The 19,332-nt window shown below is 41.6% G+C and overlaps 1 protein-coding gene across 1 annotated transcript; it reads left to right on the top strand.

Moving 5' to 3' along the window:
* Nucleotides 1-9,548: 9,548 nt before the first annotated feature.
* On the top strand, nt 9,549-18,215 carry LOC311192177 (synaptotagmin-15-like; the record flags this gene model as incomplete). The annotated part of the gene is made up of 9 exons (XM_084264600.1): nt 9,549-9,711; nt 9,810-9,935; nt 12,467-12,665; nt 13,331-13,473; nt 13,990-14,285; nt 15,094-15,264; nt 15,776-15,896; nt 16,565-16,744; nt 17,930-18,215. 9 exons carry the CDS (start codon nt 9,549-9,551, stop codon nt 18,064-18,066), a joined length of 1,536 nt encoding a protein of 511 aa, XP_084120726.1. The 3' UTR covers nt 18,067-18,215.
* Nucleotides 18,216-19,332: the final 1,117 nt, after the last annotated feature.

Here is a 19,332-nt window from a genome sequence, read left to right as displayed (position 1 = left end):
TCCCAGAGCTGACTGGTGGTGGTATTGTGGAGGAAGAGTTCTGAGGAATATTCTTCCGCCCAACTGGAAAGGCAATTGTGCTATAGTACAATTGGCTATCCCATTCACCCTGGCATTCAGAGAGGATAAGGCTTCTAGAGAAAAAGAGATCAGGGCCAAAAGAAGCATATTGGGAACGTCCTTTGGTGACAGAATATATAAAGACTCAATTGGAGTTCCTCGAGGGGTTCCTGATGAATTTAAGGCTAGGAATCAGATTGCTGCAGGTTTTGAATCATTCTTTTTTGGTGGGTCACAGTAAGTAAAAATGTAGATTGGATCAATTATATCTGTTATAATCAACAGAGATTCATAAGTCATACGAGGGATGCTGTTAAAGGAATGTCAGAACAATTGGATGCCAATAGCAGAATGACATGGGAAAATCGGATGCTCCTAGATACGATGCTAGCAGAAAAAGGAGGAGTATGTGTCATGTTAGGGGGAAAGTGTTGCACATTTATACCAAATAATACTGCTCCTGATGGAACAATTAACAGAGCTTTACAAGGCCTTACCACTTTGGCTGATGAACTAGCAGAAAATTCAGGAATAGATACTTCTCTTACTGGGTGGTTGGAATCCTGGTTTGGAAAATGGAAGGGAATGGTGATATCAGTTTTCACTTCCCTGATAGTGGTAACAGGAATTTTAGTGGCCATAGGGTGTTGTATAATCCCTTGCGTTAGGGGCTTTATACAGAGATTAATAGAAACTGCAATAACTGAGAAGATGCCCCTGGGACCACCACCTTATAATATGCTTCTCCTAGAGGAACAAGAAACAGATAATAGAGAATCTCAGGAAAAAGAATGTGAAGCAATGCTGACCAGATTAGAAGCTTCATATGAAACAGGACTTTGACAATATGCAAAAGACAACAGTTAGTATAAAGAAAAGAAGGGGGGAATTGTGGAAAGTGCTAAGAAATGTTGCTTTTGCAAACTGAAAAATGTTATTGTATTCTTTACTGACTTAAAGGACTTAGGCTGCCTCATCAGGAATCCTGTGTAGAGAATTTAGGATAGCACATAAAATAAGGGGGGATACTGTTCTCAAATAAGGGTTCAATTTGAGTACATAGCTCTGCTAAAAGATGCAGATGATCCTGGAAAATGAGATAAGGGGTTAAATCGTGACTGAGGACATGGGCTGGAATTTAAGGAAATCAGGCTCAACGAACAGGCTTCAATCATGTTGATTGTACATCAAGTCAAACAGGAAAAACGATGTGGGGGTCTCGATAAATCTAATAATTTTGATCAGGAGTGACCAAACCTTTCACAAAATTAACATGTGCAATCTGAAACCTGTATGGAGCTTTGACTTCCTTCAGCCCAGGGCCCTGTCAGTTGCTGGGAAAGTTAAGATAAAGACAACTACTTGCCAGTAAGCAGTTGTCCCAGACAAAAGGACTCATACATTTTAATTTACTTCACCAATGGAAGTGGGAATGTCCCAGACATGCCATGTGTATTATATTGTGTACTGCTGTGGATGGGGCGCCTGGGTTGAGCCTGTAAAATCCATAGTTAAACAGAGGAAGGAGGTGAAAGGCTCAGCCTGAGGAAGACTCGGGAGCCTTCATCACTGAGACCCCCGACGGCCACTACCACAGGACAAGGCCACTACCACAGGACAATGCGCAGACACAATTGGGAGGAGTTTATGGAAACCACCTCTTGGAACTCATCTTAATACGAAGCGGGACAGGTGATGAATATGTATAGATGTATGGTATAAAAATGCTGCAAACTCTGACCAAAGGTGTGCCTACTTTGTTGGGTCACCCAGTCTTGCAAGAACGTATAATAAATTACTGCTTCACTACTTGTCTACCTTAAGTTCTGTTTTTAGGACCTTTTGTCATTTCTAACATATCCGCAAGCCAGACTGGTCGTATATGGTGGTCCAGGACTTATGGGCTATTAATAAGATAACTGAAGATCGCTACCCACTGGTAGCAAATCCTTACACATTATTAACTGTGTTGACCCCTGAGTATGTATGGTTTACTGTTTTAGATTTGAAGGATGCCTTCTTTTGCCTCCCTCTCCATGTCCAAAGCCAAAAACTATTTGCATTTGAGTGGGAAAACCCTGGAAGTGGGCGTAAAACCCAGCTCACATGGACAGTGTTGCCCCAAGGATTTAAGAACAGTCCAACAATATTCGGCAGCCAGCTCGCCAGGGATCTCGAGGCGTGGGAAGCCCCAGCAGGAGAAGGTCAAATACTACAATAAGTGGATGACATCCTAATCGCTACCAAAACAAAGGAGGTATGCATTTCTTGGACTGTAAGCTTACTGAACTTTTTAGGGCTACAGGGATACCGGGTGTCACGGAAGAAGGCACAGGTGGTACAACAGCAGGTAACCTACCTGGGATATGAACTCAGCGCGGGGACAAGAAATCTGGGACAGGCCCGGAAGGAGGCCATATGCCAAATGCCCAGGCCCCAAACAGTTAAAGAACTACAAACCTTTTTAGACATGGCTGGATGGTGCAGACTGTGGATTTATAACTATGGTCTTCTTGTTAAACCACTATACAAGTTGACTACAATTCAACAGAAACATCTGCACTGGGATAGAGAGGCAATCAGGGCCTTTGAACAGCTAAAGAAAGCCCTGATGTCAGCACCTGCTCTGGGAATCCCAGATGTGAATAAGCCATTCCTTTTATTTTCACATGAAAAACAGGGGGTGGCCCTAGGCATTTTAGCACAGGACCTCGGCCCATACCGGAGGGCAGTAGCCTACTTTTCCAAACAGTTGCATGAGACAGCAAAGGGATGGCCTGGATGCCTGAGAGCAGTAGCTGCTGTTGTGCTGAACATACAGGAAGCACGAAAGTTTACCCTGGGCCAAGAAATAACTGTGCTGGTATCCCATACAGTGTCTGCTGTTTTGGAAGCAAAAGGGGGGCACTGGCTCTCTCCTCAAAGATTCCTCAGATACCAGGCTGTGATGGTGGAGCAGGACGATGTAAAAATCATAGTTACTAACATTGTCAACCCAGCTTCCTTCCTCAGTAAAAATGAAGGAGAATCAGTGCGTCATGATTGTTTAGAGACCATTGAAGCCACATATTCTAGCAGACCAGACCGTTACCTGTGGGCACATCTGCTCAGAAGGCAGAAATAATTGCTCTGACCAAAGCTCTCGAATTAGCACGAGAAAGGATTCTTAATATCTATACAGATTCCAAGTATGCCTTTGGAGTGGTACATGCACATGGAGCCATTTGGAAAGAAAGGGGACTCTTGAACTCTCAGGGAAAACACATCAAACATGCAGAAGAAATACTAAAGCTCTTAGAGGCTGTGCAACTCCCTGAGAAAATTGCAGTCATACATATAAAGGCACACCAGAAGGTGAGCTCTGATTTGGAAAAAGGAAATGCCTTGGTGGACAGGGAGGCAAAACAGGCAGCTAAAAGGGAAGTCAGGACAGAAGGAGCCCTAATTCCCGATAAGCAGATTACCTTAGAAGTCTCTTGCAGAGAAAACCTTGGAGCCACAGTGGGAAGGACCATTTCAGGTACTCCTCACCTCCTTTACTGCAATCAAGATTAAGGAACAGAAGGCTTGGACTCACCACACTAGAGTAAAGAAGGCCCCAGGAAGGTGGAGAAGTGAGCCTGCTGGACCCTTGAAGATCCGACTACAGAGGCAACCCCAACAAGGATAACTCATGTGACTGTGTTTGTAAGTATGTGCCTGGTATACATTGGTGCCGGATTCGAAGTATGGGCCCCACATAAACAATATGAAGTTGAAGAAGGGGAGTCAGTGCTCTTGCAATGTGCTTTTACCAAACCCCAATCAGCAGGATATGAAGTATTATCTGTAAGTTGGGATAGGCTTGAAACTAAGAAAAGAGGGGAGCAATGTTTAGAAAAGATTAAAAATTTATATCTAATGACACAAGGGATAGACAAATGGAATAGGCAGAGTAGTCAATATAAGAATCGGGTAATGACAGACAAAACCTCACTACTCAGAGGACTATCTTATATAGTTATTAAAGAAGCTGTTATACAAGATTCAGGAGTATACAGGTGTTTGATACAGAATAAGCAAGCTGGGACCAATTCCGAAGCTATGGTATTGAAAGTGCGTAGCTCCAAAAGAGCCAAAAGGGAAATTCCAACTAGTTGGCATAATAACCATAATCAATGGGAGCGCAATATGCACGTTCAGCTTATAACAAAAATAGCAACATCAGTTAACCTAAGCAGTTGCTGGATATGCCAGAAGTTTCCTGAGCATAGTAACAAACAAGACATGCCCCTAATGGGCATCCCAATCCCTTCTGCTTGGACAGTACTGTGGAATCAGACTATGAACATTTTACATGAGTCTAGTACAGGGAAACCAGGAATCCCATTAAAAAACAGGTGACCATGGAAAAATCAGTAAGGTGCTTAACAAAACACCTAGGCAGTACTCCGGTAGGGGAGTATAGCCACTGCCACTATAATACCACATTTGGCGGCAATTATAAGCACAGTTATTATTGGTATACTCCACAAAAGGGGTTATTTTGGTTTTGTGGTTCCACAATAGCCAGGGAGGAACTACCCCCTTTCTGGAAGGGGGCCTGCACTCTTGGAGCAGTAATACCAGAAGTTAGAATAATCAAAAATATACACCAAAGGAGAGGATCTGACAGAAGACAGAAAAGAGGAATTAACCCCTTAGTATTAAGAGGAAATGCTTTCCACTCCTTCGTGAGATGGCTGATCCCCTCTATCGGGGTTAGTGAATTAGAAAAGGCAGTGGTAAACATATCAGCAGTAGTGGCAGAATTTGCAAATACCACCACGGATGCCATTCAGGCATTACAGGGAGAAGTGCACCAACTCTCAGAAGTGGTAATACAAAATAGAATGGCTTTGGACATGATATTAGCATCTTATGGAGGCGTATGCAAAGTGGCTAACTCAAGCTGCTGTTCATATATTGACCAAAGTGGAAGAATCTCGAAAGACTTAAAATTGATGAGAAAACAAGTTAATATTCTAGATCAAATAAAGAAAGATGATACTTCTTGGGGGTTTGCTGAGGTTTGGGGACAACTGACATCTTGGATATCAGTACCATGGATATGGGTAAGACACCTCATAATGATAATTATCATCATTATTGGATTTTGTATTGTGGTTGGGACCAGCATAAAATGTCTCCAATGCATTATACAAAAGAGCTTTTAGAAAAGGGCAATCTACAAGGGAATGAATGAATCGTGGCACCATGTAACCAATTGCATACTTTATGACATTGAGTGCATGTTAACTAAAGTCTCATGGCATTGGAGGGATATGTAGTAAAAGAATTTACTAACTATGAAGAAAAGGGGGAAATTGAAACGGGGAATGTTATAGGAATGTTATGTTATGGGAAGGTTATAGGAATGTTTGTTATAGGATTAAATGGTTGAGGGTCTGGCCAGTAGGAATGTCACACTCTTTATTCCATGGATGGCCTGCTTAAGATATGTAAACGACCAGAGAGATATGGAGTAGATAACGGGAAGCTCCCGAGGACTGGTGGCGCCTGGTTTGGCCCCCTGCTCAGATAAAAGCCCAGCTTGCCTAGTACGCATGCGTCAAGAAGAGAGGTGAAAAGTTTATTTCTGAGGATGACTTTGAGCCTTCATCTTGGGACCCCCGACCACCACCCCCAAAAGACACTGCGCCTGTGCCACTAGGAGGAGACTATGGAAATGCTCATCTTAATACGAAGCGGGTCAGGCCATGCATATGTATAGGCGTGTTGGGCAATCTTATGAATTTTGTAAGAATTTGCTGTATAAATATGAGTGCGTTACTGTACCGGGCGCACGTCTTTGGAGGAACTATCCCCCGTGCGTCCGCCGGCGATTAAACATACCTTCTTTACAACTTTTTAAGTTGTAAAGTGTGTTTTCCGCATATCAGCACCTCATATTAGGTGCTGATTAGGGCTATGTTACATATTGTATAACTGTTGTGCCATTTCTATGATTTTGTGCTTCCCCACACTTTACCCATATTTTAAGATGCATTCCTGTCAGTAGATTCTCCTGCCTGCTTAGCAATCCTTCCCTCATTTGTCTTAAGAGTACTCATATCTTACTTACATTAGGTCTGGCCTAAATCCATTACCTGTTCTGGAGGGAGTGAGAGTTAGGAAATAACTGCCTGAAATAAAAACTCATCTTGCCTTGGAGCACCATTTGCTGTTCCTCACTACAGCTGTGTGAACAGTTTATTTTGCACATGTACATGAGCAACCTTGCAAGGCCTCAAGAAAAGCTACGGAGTTTAGACTACTGTCACCAAGGCTAGGTGCTGTACAAAAATCAGCCAGATATCGCCCCAAAAAGCTTTAAAGCCATGCAAGCCAGAGCTTCCCAAGTCATTTTCTCTGCAAAAATCTCTACAGGTCTTGTGCACGTCAACCTGTGCACTTGGAGCTTACTAGCAAAAGCAATTTTAAATTAATGTTTTGTACTTTTTTTTCTTAAGACAGCAACAGCTGCTAACTTTCTTAATGCAATTTACACTAGCAAAAAAAACCCCACAACCGTGAGAAAATGTTCCAGACTTGGTATTTCTGAAATTCCTATTGCAAAACACGGGAAGGAAAACACATGTGAAAGGACTACGGGTTCACATTGTCTGCATTCTGTTGCATACAAAACCAAAAGGCACCTTTAAGAGAACTTTTTGTTTTGCTCTGTTGATTCACACCAAATCCCAACTTAGGACAGGAGGTGGTGCTATAGATTGTGGAAATTTTATTATTAGCCAGCACCAACAGTTGAAGCACACTAGAAGCAAGAGGTTAAAAACAAGAGAAACATACCGAGCTGCTGATATGCAGACTTTAGCTATGTACACTTTGCTATCAGTAGGCACACTATAACAGTGCTGGAAAGATTTGTAAGAAAAGCTGTAAAAAAGAAAGCAAATGCTTTGTGTGGTCGTATCTGTCAGGGACTTAATACGTTGCAACAGATGAGTATCAAAAGATGAGTGGCATAGCATGAAAAAAACCCCTGTCTTCCACAACGTGCTCTGTGCAAGCTGTCACAATTTTTCATGTGTCCATGGCTCCATTGACCAGTTCTGTGTCAGTAAGAATCTGATGGCACAGATATGCTCAGGTGGAAGGTTTGCACAGGTCCAGAGAGCATTCTGCCTGCCTCTCCCTGAAGAGTATCAAGGTTAGCTGCAGCGTCAGGGATTTTACTAGGCTAAGATGAAATAGCAAAGTAGGAATCCAAATCTCTTAACTAGGTTAATGCTACCTTCTCCCTCTTTTCTTCTTTTGCTGTCTGTCTTTCTCCTTAGGATCTTCTAGAGGCACCAAACATGGCAGCTTTTGAAAATTTTTCTCCCGCTGCCCATGTCGGCCCTGTCTCTAAACCCATTTCATACACACATACTACAGAGTTTTCCTGGGAGAGCTGCTCTAATGTAAACTGACACAACTCAGAGTCTGAGTGCTTAAAAGGCAACTACTGTCAACAGCAAAGCGGAGAGAAAACAATGCTAGCAGACTCATTGTCTCCTGGATGCACTTATGCTCCCATTCCCATCTTTTCTTTTGAAAGAAAGCAAACAAATGGCTCCCAAAATGATTCCAAATGATATTTTACGCAGATTAGATCTTTCTTTCACATTTTCCTTTCTGAAACAGTCAATTATCCACAGCCTGCTAAAGCTAAGAACTAGGTGTCAGTCCAAAGCCAACGGTAGATTGTGGGAGAAATTCTTATCTCAGTTACACAAGTGTGAATCTGGAGGAACTCCAGTTATTAAACAATCTATAAAATAAGGATAACAATAACTATTATTTCAAAAAGCTTTTATTATGGTTAACTACCGATAATTAATGTTGATGCAGAAATCAGGAGCCTGGGAATGAAATACTGACTATAGAAATTCTAAGTACTCATTATTTCTGCTATTCATAATTATACTTGTTGATGTAATTCTTTGTTGTAGCTAGGGTGCCCATCAATGCTCCCTGCAGACCCTAATCTGTTATGTCCCTGACCGATTCACCAGCCTTAATAAAATTAGTCACATTTTAATTAGAAAGAAAGAAAAAAAAAAGTCTACCTCTTTCTAGCTGAAGGTACCAATGTGAAAGTCAAAATTCACAAACACAAGGAAGTGGGGGCGAAGGCAGAACAACTTGAATACATTTCACTTAAAAAGCCTGGATTTAAAGATCATTCTAGGTTCTGCAAAATGGGATTAAAATTTTAAAAAGACAAAGTTTTCAAAAATCCTTTCATTGAAAGGGATCTGTTGTAACTTTAAACTTCTTAATAAATTACAGTATGGATTAGACTTTAGAGGGAGAATGACAAATGAATTATGCTGGAATTATTTATTAGAAGGATCTACCAATGCTCGTGATTCTACACCTGTATCTTCTTTAAGTATTTCTCCATCATGGGGTGTTCCTACAAACAGCATTAAGCTATTACATGTGGTCAACTTGATTGTAAACAGAACGTATAAAAGGTGCTGAGCAAATGTTACGCTAAGATACCCAACTTAAAAGATTCACCTATTCCAATTTTACCTACTCCAGTAGAAATTTTAAGAGTATCAGATTGTGGTGTTTTAGGCCTGGCTGGAGGCCAGATGCCCACCAAAGTCACGCTTTAGTTAAGATATGTCTGGTTGCATTTGTTCCCTGCACAAGAGATCATTACCCTTCAAAATACAACCAGGAAAAGGTGTCTAACGAGACTTTCTCTGTCCCTTGTGTTGAAGCGTTTTGTTACAGCTGACAGAAGTGCATCTTAATGTCTCGCCCACCCAAACTTTCAGAGCTAAGCTACTGGTATCAAAGTCTTTTTCTGAGAAGAACTGTAATTCTCAGAGTTCTCTGGCGAAGCCGATGTCGCACAGGGTTTTTTCCCGGGCCGACAGATGATTGATCTAGCACAACGGCTCCTTCCCTGCCTGTTTCCCCGCTGCCTCCCTCCCTCTGGCAGCTGGGCATCCGTGACGGCAGCATGGATCAGCATGGAGCTGGCTCGGCGCAAGGAGCCTAGCTGAGGGTAGGGCTTCTTCCCAACACCTCCCTTTCTTTTTTTCTGATGGGAAGCAGAGATACCTCTATGTTCACCCACGTTCCCAGTCTCCCGTGTGCGCTCCGTGAGGCCGCGGGGGCGGGCGGGGGAGCGGCTGCCCCAGGGCGCCGCCGGCCCTTAAATTGCGGGGGGGTGGGGGGTGGGAAGCGTGTCAGGTAGCCGTCGCCTGCGAGCGAAGGGAGGAAGCTGGCCCCAGCAGCGGTGGGACCGAGGCCTCGAGTGCCGGGGACCGAACACCCATGCCCGGTAAGTGCGGGGAGCCGCGGGGCAGGAGGGAGGGGAAGGCTCGGCTCAGTTCCTCCTGCAGCCCCGCTCGGCCGCTGGCCCCGCCGGTGGGGAAACACGCAGCCGCCGCAGAGGTTCGCAGCCCAGCCCAGCCCTGCCCGCCGCCGCGTTAGGGTAAGAAATGAACTCAAACCTGCCCCTGAACGTCGAAGGCTGTAAAGCTTTCCGACCTCCCCCTGGAACCGGCTGTAAAAAGCAAGCCCGCGACCCGCAGGGCTGTCCGGGACCTCCGACCGAATTACGCCGCGCTCGGGGCGCTGTGCTGTCTGTCAGAGGACAACTGGGCAAGTGCAAAAGGTTTACCTCCCACACCGACCAACCTGAGGTTTATACCATACAGATTTATTCTCTAAGTGTTCATAAATCTACATTATTTATATAGAGATGAAAGCTCTTGATGGCAGCTGCCTGGCTGTAACTCCAAACTGCTTCCTGCAGTTTCAGAAAAGCTCCTTACAAGCATACCACCGGACACTGAGCAAAAAGGGATGGATCCCGGAGGAGACAGGTGATGACCAACATTCCTCTGTGCCCCTATTAACAGGGGCCAGGCCCCCTCCACAGGCCAGCTGGGGATGAAGTGTTCCAGCAGCTCTCCTCCCTCTCCAGCTGCTATGATCCCCTACCACACCAGAATACAATACATCGATTTCTCACCACAAGTGTTACAAAAAACCCCCACCATATTTTCTCCCTGCACACAATGGATCCAGCTTATTTCAAAGCAACCAGCTCACCATTGATGTGTTGCTGATCTGACAGTTAAGATGGACTAGAAGTAAGCCAAATTATCCTCATGGAAATGGGTAAAACTTTACCTTGCGTCGACTGCTGTGTAAAAATAAACCAGCAGGACTTGAGTTAATAGCAGTAGGTTGGTCTTAAGTACTCAACATCATTCTGCAGTGAACAAATTCAGCATATTAAATTTATTATAAGAGATTGGAAACTCATTCTAACTCCAGAATCGGTGCACAGCTGCTGCACTACATATTGCATTATATATCAGCTTACTGTCCTCAATGGTAAACAGTGACTAACTGGTTCGGGGGAGACAAGGGGCTGCTGCTCAGAGCATTTCAGGCTTGGGAATGGAAAGGACAAGTTAAACTGAGTCCTGTTGAGCTTGTTTGAAATGTTAACCTTTAAAGTATCCACATCAGACAGTAAAGCCACCAGCCCATGGAAACATCTGTACTGGTTATAGAAATTAATGCTTCACTATTACATTCATCAGCATGAAATGAAAGCACTTTTTCTGTGTCAAAGCCTTCTAGCCTGTAATAAAATGGCAATCTGGCTGAAGACATACTTAAGCATGCCCTACCAAACGGAGAGGAAAACACACATACTCTCCATGCTCAGGAATGTGTGTTACACATTTCCTCATAGTGTGCATTCTTATAAACAAAGTTATCAGTGTGGCACAACCAGACTTGTCTCTATTAATATTAATCCATACCAAATAGGTACTTGTTTTCTGTTCTTATACTGATACTATTGTACTAATTAGCCCAGCTAAATCCTGAAGTTTACTCAGCCCACCGATAAGTTGCAAGGACAGGTGCCTGTTGCTGTGGTATAGCCATGAGCAGAGTGGTTGCCCATGGGAGACATAAGTGGTACATGACTCATGGGGAAGCAGGCAGCCAGTTCCTGCAGAGCTCTAAGGAAACACACCTGGAGGAGAGTTGCAACAATATGTTGGCTCCCATGACCGTACCAAAGGCAGGAAAATGAGATAGGGTCAGATAAAGGCCCTTCAGGCATTATGGCCGGGTTAATTTTGCAGTGCAAGGTATTTACATAAGTGTTATGTAGGTGAAGGACATTTCAAGTCACTTACTGCAGCATGGCAACAGTGAAAAACATCAGTAATACTTGTATTTGCAACTTTCTTCCTACACTCTTTATAGTTCTAATCAATAAACTGTATCAAATTACTCTTGAATTCTTATTCAAAACTACTACTAAATATTTCCATGATCCCAGTTATCTCTACCTAAAAGCAGAGAAGAGGGCAGAAAAAAAGCCAGCACCAGTTCTGAGAGAACAGCTGGTGGCTTTGTTGCTTCAGTTTCAGGGGAGACCCTGAGAACTAGCAGCAGTACCCAGTGCCCAGCTGATCCTGAGCTGACTCCCATGGCTGCAGAGTGGAAGATAATTCTGCAGTTTGGGCTTGGTTTCAGACAGAGGATATTCTGGTAGGCTCAGTTCTCAGTTGAGACGACCTAGTCATGTCTTGATGCACCGGTACTACTGAGGCAGTCAGCCAAGACAGGCTGAGTATAAGGTACCACGCAGAAAGGGTCTTTCCAGCCTTTAGCATGCTCAACTACCACAAGAAAACAATGAACTGAGCTCTTAATACCCTTGGTCTAGTGAGAAATTCTCACAACAGAATGCCTCATTCATATTAAGAGCATTATTTTTTGTATTTATTAGTGTGGAAAAAAAATAACCTAAATTACACAATTTTTATCTGAAGTAATCAAGATTCAGGAAACAATGTTTAACGGATACCGAAGTTTGACTTTACAGATCAGGAAACACATGCATCCTTAGAAAGAAAACAACCCAGAGATTGCTTTATTCATTGTGCCAGGATCTATTCAACATAGCTGAATAGTTGGAAGAAGAAACCAAGATAATGGTACCTTTTGGAGCATTAGGTGCTCCCAGTTGTTTTTTTTTCTTCTGTTACAAAAGCTTTAGCACATCTCCCATGCTGAGGTAAACACACTAACTTAAGAGGCCAAACAGCTGCTTGCATTTTGGAGGGTTTTTTTCCTTTTCTGAAGTCTCTTTCATTGCCATCATTGCCCAGCATATCTGAACACTTTCTGATCTCTCATTGCCAATGACATACATTTTCAGGTGTTGCATCATGCTATAAATAACTGAAGGCAAAAATGTGCATGTGAGAAGAACGCCTCAGTGAAGTGAAGACTTGTCAGCTTTAATATTCCCATACCCCCAAAAAAACATACCTAACTTTGATCCTCCTACAATGCTTTATGTGCTTCCATGTTTGAACAGAACAAGCAGCTGCTGTTGCTGGAGGTATAATAGGAGTGATCCTTTTACTTGTTCTCATTGGACTAACTGCATACCTGCTCTGGAAGAAATCTTGCTGCCTCCTCTCTTATGAAAAGCTCACCAGTCCCATCAAAAAGACAAATGCATATGCCATTTTTCAGGATCAGCCAACTTCTGAAATCCAACCAAAAAGCACAAGGTATGTATGTTTGGTTTTAAAGCAGACACTACTGATACTTTATTTCAATTTGCCAGATCTCTGAGGGGGTTATCTAAATATATGCATGTACAGAAATGAGACTGCTAAATTATATGAAAACATCAGTCGTGTTCTGTTTTCTTCATGAAAATAATACTTGAACTATGAATGCAATGATTACTTCCAATTTGTGTAGAAGAGCTGTAATTGGTGAAAGGATAGTTTTATCTGTTACCTGGACAAATTCAGCCTCTGCTTTAAAGTCATTCCTGGTGGTCTCATAATGAAGCATCTGAGAAACAAACAAGAGAACCTCAGTTCAGAAAGAAGACTCTTTCATTAGCTACTGCAGGGCTTTGGGACTCTAAACAAGGAGCTGCATTTAATTCTTACTTTCCTTTGAAAGATCGCTTGTGAAGAAGAAAAAGGGGGAAAAAAGTGAAGGATCTGAGCAAAGAATTAAGATCTTGTATCTCCTGCTCGACCTTTAGTCATAATACAAATAGAATCAATTGCAAAACAATGGCTATTTATCTTTTCCACCTATGAATGTCTGTAGAACTTTTACAAAATCATAAGATAGGCACAGTAAACATCTTACTGTCAACAAGTTTGGTTTCCATATTTAAACCAGAAGAGTCAGTAGCTGTTGTTGTCTTGAGCAGATCCAGAAGTGTTCCGTTTATCATTCCTCCAACGCTGCACGGGCAGGACTGGGATAACCTGACAAACAAGGAATATGTTCAGAAAGACAGTGACCCCTACATGACTCTCCAGTCTGGGCCACGATCATCATTTCATTCTTTGGGTATGGCCTCACAACAATGGGACTTCTTTAAGGGTAGTCTTTTAAAGGGGAGCTTTATTATGATGATGCTTTTTTTATTGGGAGCATACCAGACAGTACAAGCCCTAAATGCTATATATTATTATTTTTTTAATCTATGTAGGAATTGGTCCAGAAAGTGGCTGTTCTGATCCCACTGCTGTGGGACCTCGTACATATGGCAAACAAAGCAATCTCTCCTTCTGTGTTTTGTAAAGGGACAATATGAGTGTAAATCAGGCAGTGTCTGATTGTCATCCCCAGACTGAAACAACAAATACCCCAAAATATCAAGGTACAGTCAGAGGAATGCGAGAAAGAAAAGCGATGCAGCCCAAAACTGCTCCAAGTTTGAGAGAAAAGGAATTAAAGGTTTACGCAAAAAATGGATCGTTAATAAAGAGATTCATGTGATTGCCTTAATAGGGCAGTGGTTATAAAAATACCTGCTACAGTTCTGAGACTAATCTGGGGGTGTTTGTTTTTTGTTTCATGAAGCTGGAGCTTATGTTGTTGGGACCATTAACCCAGAGCTGTACAAGTTTCCTGAAGACAAAAGTGAGACGGATTTTCCTGAAGGCAACATCGGCCGCCTCTGGTTCTCCATAGAATATGAGCAAGAATCAGAAAAGCTCCTTGTCTCTCTGATCAAAGTCAGGAAGCTGCAGCCTCCTGCCAGTTCCTGTAGTCCATTTGTGAAAATCTACCTGCTGCCTGACGAAAGAAGCTATCTGCAATCCAAAACAAAACGTAAAACCCTTAACCCACACTTTGATGAAAACTTTGTATTTCAGGTACTTTTGAGGAAGCAGATTTTTGGCTGCCAATATTAACTTGTCAAACTACAGTACACGTTTTGTGAAAATTAATTTTCTACCACGATAGAAGTTGCTTCCACTGGAGACAGGATTACTGGGGCTTCTGGAGATTCTGGGCTACTTAAGTCCATGGCTCTGAAATTGATCTTACTTGTGGTCTGCACCAGAGTTGATGATTCTAGAACTTGCCTTGGAGGTGATGAAAACTCCAGTTTGAACTGTAACTGAGCAGTTCAGCCCAGCAACTCTAGAAGTACACAAGCAACCTACGCTGACCTAATGCTTTCAGAGCTTTTTAGTTTATCTGCTGTGAAAGTAAACTAGAATCAAGAACACCTTGATGTCTGGTATGCTGCTTGTATGCACAGTGCTGTAAAGCTAGGAGCTTGGCTCCCTATGCCAAAAGGCTTTGAGCAAGCCTCAAACAAGACAAAAAGCTTTAAAATTAAAAAAGTTTGTCTTTCAGACAACTGAAAAAATGTTTGCAGATTCCTAGACATTTATGCATGGAATTGAATGCATCATATAATACCAATCTATAGGAGTTGAAAACTCCCAGCTAATTTCACATGTTTCAAATGAACCGATTCTATTTTAGCTTGGATCTTTAGACTCCTGCATAAATAAACTTTAGGCAAATGAAGAAAGTAGATTTCAGATAATCAAAGGAAATCTCCACCTACTTTTAACACACTTAGAAAATTTCTTCTTTTGAAGTCATGCTATACTAGAGAAGTCTCACCTGTTTTATAATTATTAATGCATTCTTCCTTTTCCTGTGCAGGTTTCTAGTAGGATGTTGCTCCAAAGGACTCTGAAGTTTCTGGTTTACCATGTTGATCAACTGAAGAAGCATCATCTCCTAGGCCAAGTTATCTTCCCATTGAAAAATGAAACATTGACTGATGACAACAAACTAGTCATATGGAGAGATCTGGAGAAAGAAAACTTGGAGGTATGTGATAACAGGTTACTTCCAAGTTACTTGCTGAACTTCTGTCATATTACAGGTATTGGAGGGGTATGACTGAAGCAGAAATGTCCTGTATCAAATACATCAATGCCGAAGTATTTGTTAAACATTTGGAATCAAAATCTCCACCTTACTAGCCTGAAGATCCATAGCTGTTGAATAGTACTTACCCAATTGCTCAGAAACAGTCACATGTGTTAGGAAACAGTTACTTAAAAAGCACCTTTCATTGTTTGCTTGTTTTGAATTAAGAAGAGTAGAAAAAAAGCAGAAGAGGCAAGGAAACAGGCATCCCCTGGAAGATACAGGAATTCAAAGGTTCAGGAAGGCTGATTAATTGGTTCTATCAAATGTCACAACAAGATAAAGCCAGAACAATGCGCTCACATGCTCTGGTGTGGCAGCAACCGCTAGCGTGGAGAATGTTTTCCTATTTATCTCTGTGAAAAGAGTTTTTCAGATCTATTTAACAAGTATTGTTCTGCTTCCAAAGCCTCCTTCAGAGTACGGTGATATCCAGTTCTCCCTCAGCTACAACGACTACCTGGGACGTCTCACTGTAGTGGTTCTGAGGGCAAGGGGATTAAAGCTGCAGGAGGAGAGCCATGATATCAGTAAGTGTGATTTCCACTCTGCTATCAGCTCTAGAATTCCTGTTTTAATTTGCTCCTTCCTCATCTCTCCACCCAGGCTTGTACTGAGTGACGCTGAAAAGAAAAAAAACAAGCATTTGGGTGATTTGATTTGTCTGGAAACAAGCTATACTTTGTTACTGGGGAAATTAGATTTTGATAGCTCAGTTCTGCTGTTTCGCTTTTGTTTCATAATAAATGGCTTGTCTCACATCATCAGTGGCAATTATTTTCTCTTACTTTAATAGAGTGAGCAACATCCCTTTGGTGCACTCCAATACAGAGAAGATAACATTTCAGAGAATACTGACATTAACAGTTGCCTCAAGGCAAAAATCCAGAGGTGACAGCTTCAGGACAACTGCATGCACAGAACAACTGTACTGGGGGAACTGAAATGGGAAAAAAAAATCCCATTTTAGGACAGCCTGGCTGTTGTTCAAAGGACCATGGCATGGAGTCACAATTTTTCTCCCTTACTACAGTGGGGATTTTGCTTGGTACATCATGCTTAATGTTGTGCACTGCCGTCTATGTTTCATGAATCATTCATGATCTAATTTTATACTTAATATTGACTCCTGAAAGCAAGAAATTCTCTCAACTGCCTCTGATGTATTTTCTTACTGAATTATTTTTTTTTCTCCAAGGTGTGTATGTCAAAGTCTCCCTAATGAACCATAATAAATTCATCAAAAGTAAAAAGACAGCAGCTGTTCTGGGATCTCCCAATCCAGTGTATAATGAAACCTTCAGTTTCAAGGCAGATCAGACAGAGCTGGATACAGCAAGCCTGAGTCTGTCTGTGCTCCAGAGTATCAAGGGAGAAAGTAAGCTATATAACTTATTACAGTTAAGATGTTGTAGATCTCTTACATATTGCAGAGATATTTAATCCTGGGAAGAACTAATTCCTTTTTGGCAATAATCAGTAAAACATATAAAAGGTTTGGGGTATTTCACAGGTATTTCTTGAAAAAAGCAGAACAACTTATTTGCAGTAAGTGTATATCTCTTTCAGGGGCTGACCATACATGTAGTGAAAGACACGAGTAAAATAACTGTACTGATAGTGACTAGGCTACAAAGTGCTGTGCTTGTTTCATTCTGGTACCTTAAGAAAACAAACATATGCAATTATATTTTGTGAACACTTCTGTGTATAAAGCCTAACCACTAAAATTTTGAAGTCACTCACTGTTCCTAACAAAATTTGAAAGAGGAATAGGAATTTTAATTATCTCAGCAATTCAAGGAACAAGAAAAGAAGAAAGATTACCAGCATCTCCATTCCCTGGCAGAAAGACTGATGCTTGGGGTCACCACATACTCACTGTCAGAGAATCTATTAAGGAGTGCTGCTTAGAGAAGCAAAGCAGAATTCAGTATTTCCTGCTCACAAGAAAAACATATTCCCTGCTGTGCAAATATGACCTCAATAATGAAACATTAATACATTTATCTGGATTCATATACTCCTAAAAAGTTACTTTAGGTGAGATTTTAGGCAGATACATTTTGTGGACATTATTTTCCCCATCCACAGCTGAAAAGTTCAGCTATGAAGAAAGAATCCGCTTGTTGGCAACCCACATACTGTGATTCCCAGCTGTCTTAGTAACTTGTCTTTCCCAAGTAAGAGCATCATATGAATCCGAACTGAGGTTGCTGATGCCCAAAACCAGGGCATGCTTCCACAGTACACTTGGGGTAGAGGGGCTGGGCAAACACAGGTCTGCATGCTTTAAGCTGGTTTTAGTTTAGAGTGCAGGCAATAGGGTAGGCCTGAATTGGCTAAGTACTCACCTACTGCAGTACCTTTTAATGCTGAAGAGCAGCTTGGAAATACTACAGAACTTTAAACCTAGGGTGAATTTCTTAATGAAAATTTGGTTTAAAAATAACTTTCAGAACATGCATTCCTTAGAGAAATATAAGTTAATATTCCAATTTAGGTAAGAATTCCAGAGTAGTACTCACCTGTAATCACTAACTACATTTTTTTTCCCTACCAGAAGCACATCTGCTAGGACATCTAGTAGTTGGGCCTTTCATGTACACCCGTGGCAAAGAGCTAGAACACTGGAATGAAATGATGAGCAAGCCCAAGGAGTTGGTTAAAAGATGGCATGCTCTCTGCCACAGCACGTAAACAGCACGGATTACAAAACCCACACCTTAAAATGGAAAAGTTCTTGCTAGTTTTCATACTCTGATAAATGGTACAAAGCCTTTGCCCATTTTAAACTCCTGAGTAGACAAGAATAAAATAAGTAAACTCTTTCCTTGCCCAAATGCAAATAAAAGACTTGGTCACTGGTAGGCTGGAACTCTCTTTCATCTCTTTAAAATGTATTTCCAATTTACTTAGCATGCAGCAGAATAAACAAAACTGGAAAACAAACATGATTGCCCAGTCTTTTAGTTATTTTGACTAGTAAATTCCAGTTTTTGGTCATGAGCTATGTGCACAAATGAACATCATCATGTGGACAGAACCTGAAATGACTTAAGAACTGTCAGTAATGTCAGTAATAGACCACTGCATTCCATCACCACAGACAGAACAGCTTCACCAAAAAGGATGTAAGCCTGGTAAGCATGCCAAGAGAGACAGAGTCCAAAGGATGTTGATCAAGTACTAAATTTAAAATTAACTTAAAATAGCAGCATTATATTCAAAACCTCTTTTGTATATGAACAATGGAAAGCAGTGAGTGTTCATCGATCAAAACCCTAGAAGCACCTGTACGCACCCCTGAGCAGATTATTTCTTACAGTAATCCAGCTAAACCCTTCCAGCACAACACTGTTGACACTAAGGTAGAAGCATAAGAGAAATCCTGAAGTCACAAATGACTGGAGGCTTGCAGGACTACTGGGTTCTCTGAGAAAGTAATACAACAGACCTGGCCTGTCCCTTCGTATTTCTCTAAACACATCTCTGCTGGAGACAGAGCATTGATTACAAGAGCTTTGGGTTTGACCTAGCATGACCATTCCTACATTGAAAACCCAATTAGCTTAAGCCCCCAGGACATATGTCTGGTTTAGTGGTAGTGTTTTCTTTGTTAAATAAATTACTGTTCTGTAAAATAGTTCAGAGCAATTATTTTTAATCAAAATATAGCTAACAGGACATTTCTCTCTTCTTTGTTGTTCACTGGGGACCTGAACTCTGTACCTTTCACACCAGTCACAAGCCAGACACATAGTCTATTGCAGCAAAACATTTTGTACAATTGTTTTAAGAGGACCACAATCTCTGCAGCTGAAATTAAGCCAACTTCCTTTCAAATGAGACACAATATTAATTCATTATGTCAAAAAAAAAAAAAGGAGCCTCCTCTGGGGAAATAAGAACATTCCATTTTGTTACTATCTGAAGTAAGTATTAAGAATAAGAATACATCTGAGA

Source organism: Gallinula chloropus, assembly GCF_964237585.1.
Source record: "Gallinula chloropus genome assembly, chromosome: 5".
NCBI lineage: Eukaryota > Metazoa > Chordata > Aves > Gruiformes > Rallidae > Gallinula > Gallinula chloropus.
The sequence above is the reverse complement of the archived record's forward strand: the minus strand, read 5'-3'. Positions and strand labels throughout refer to the sequence as shown.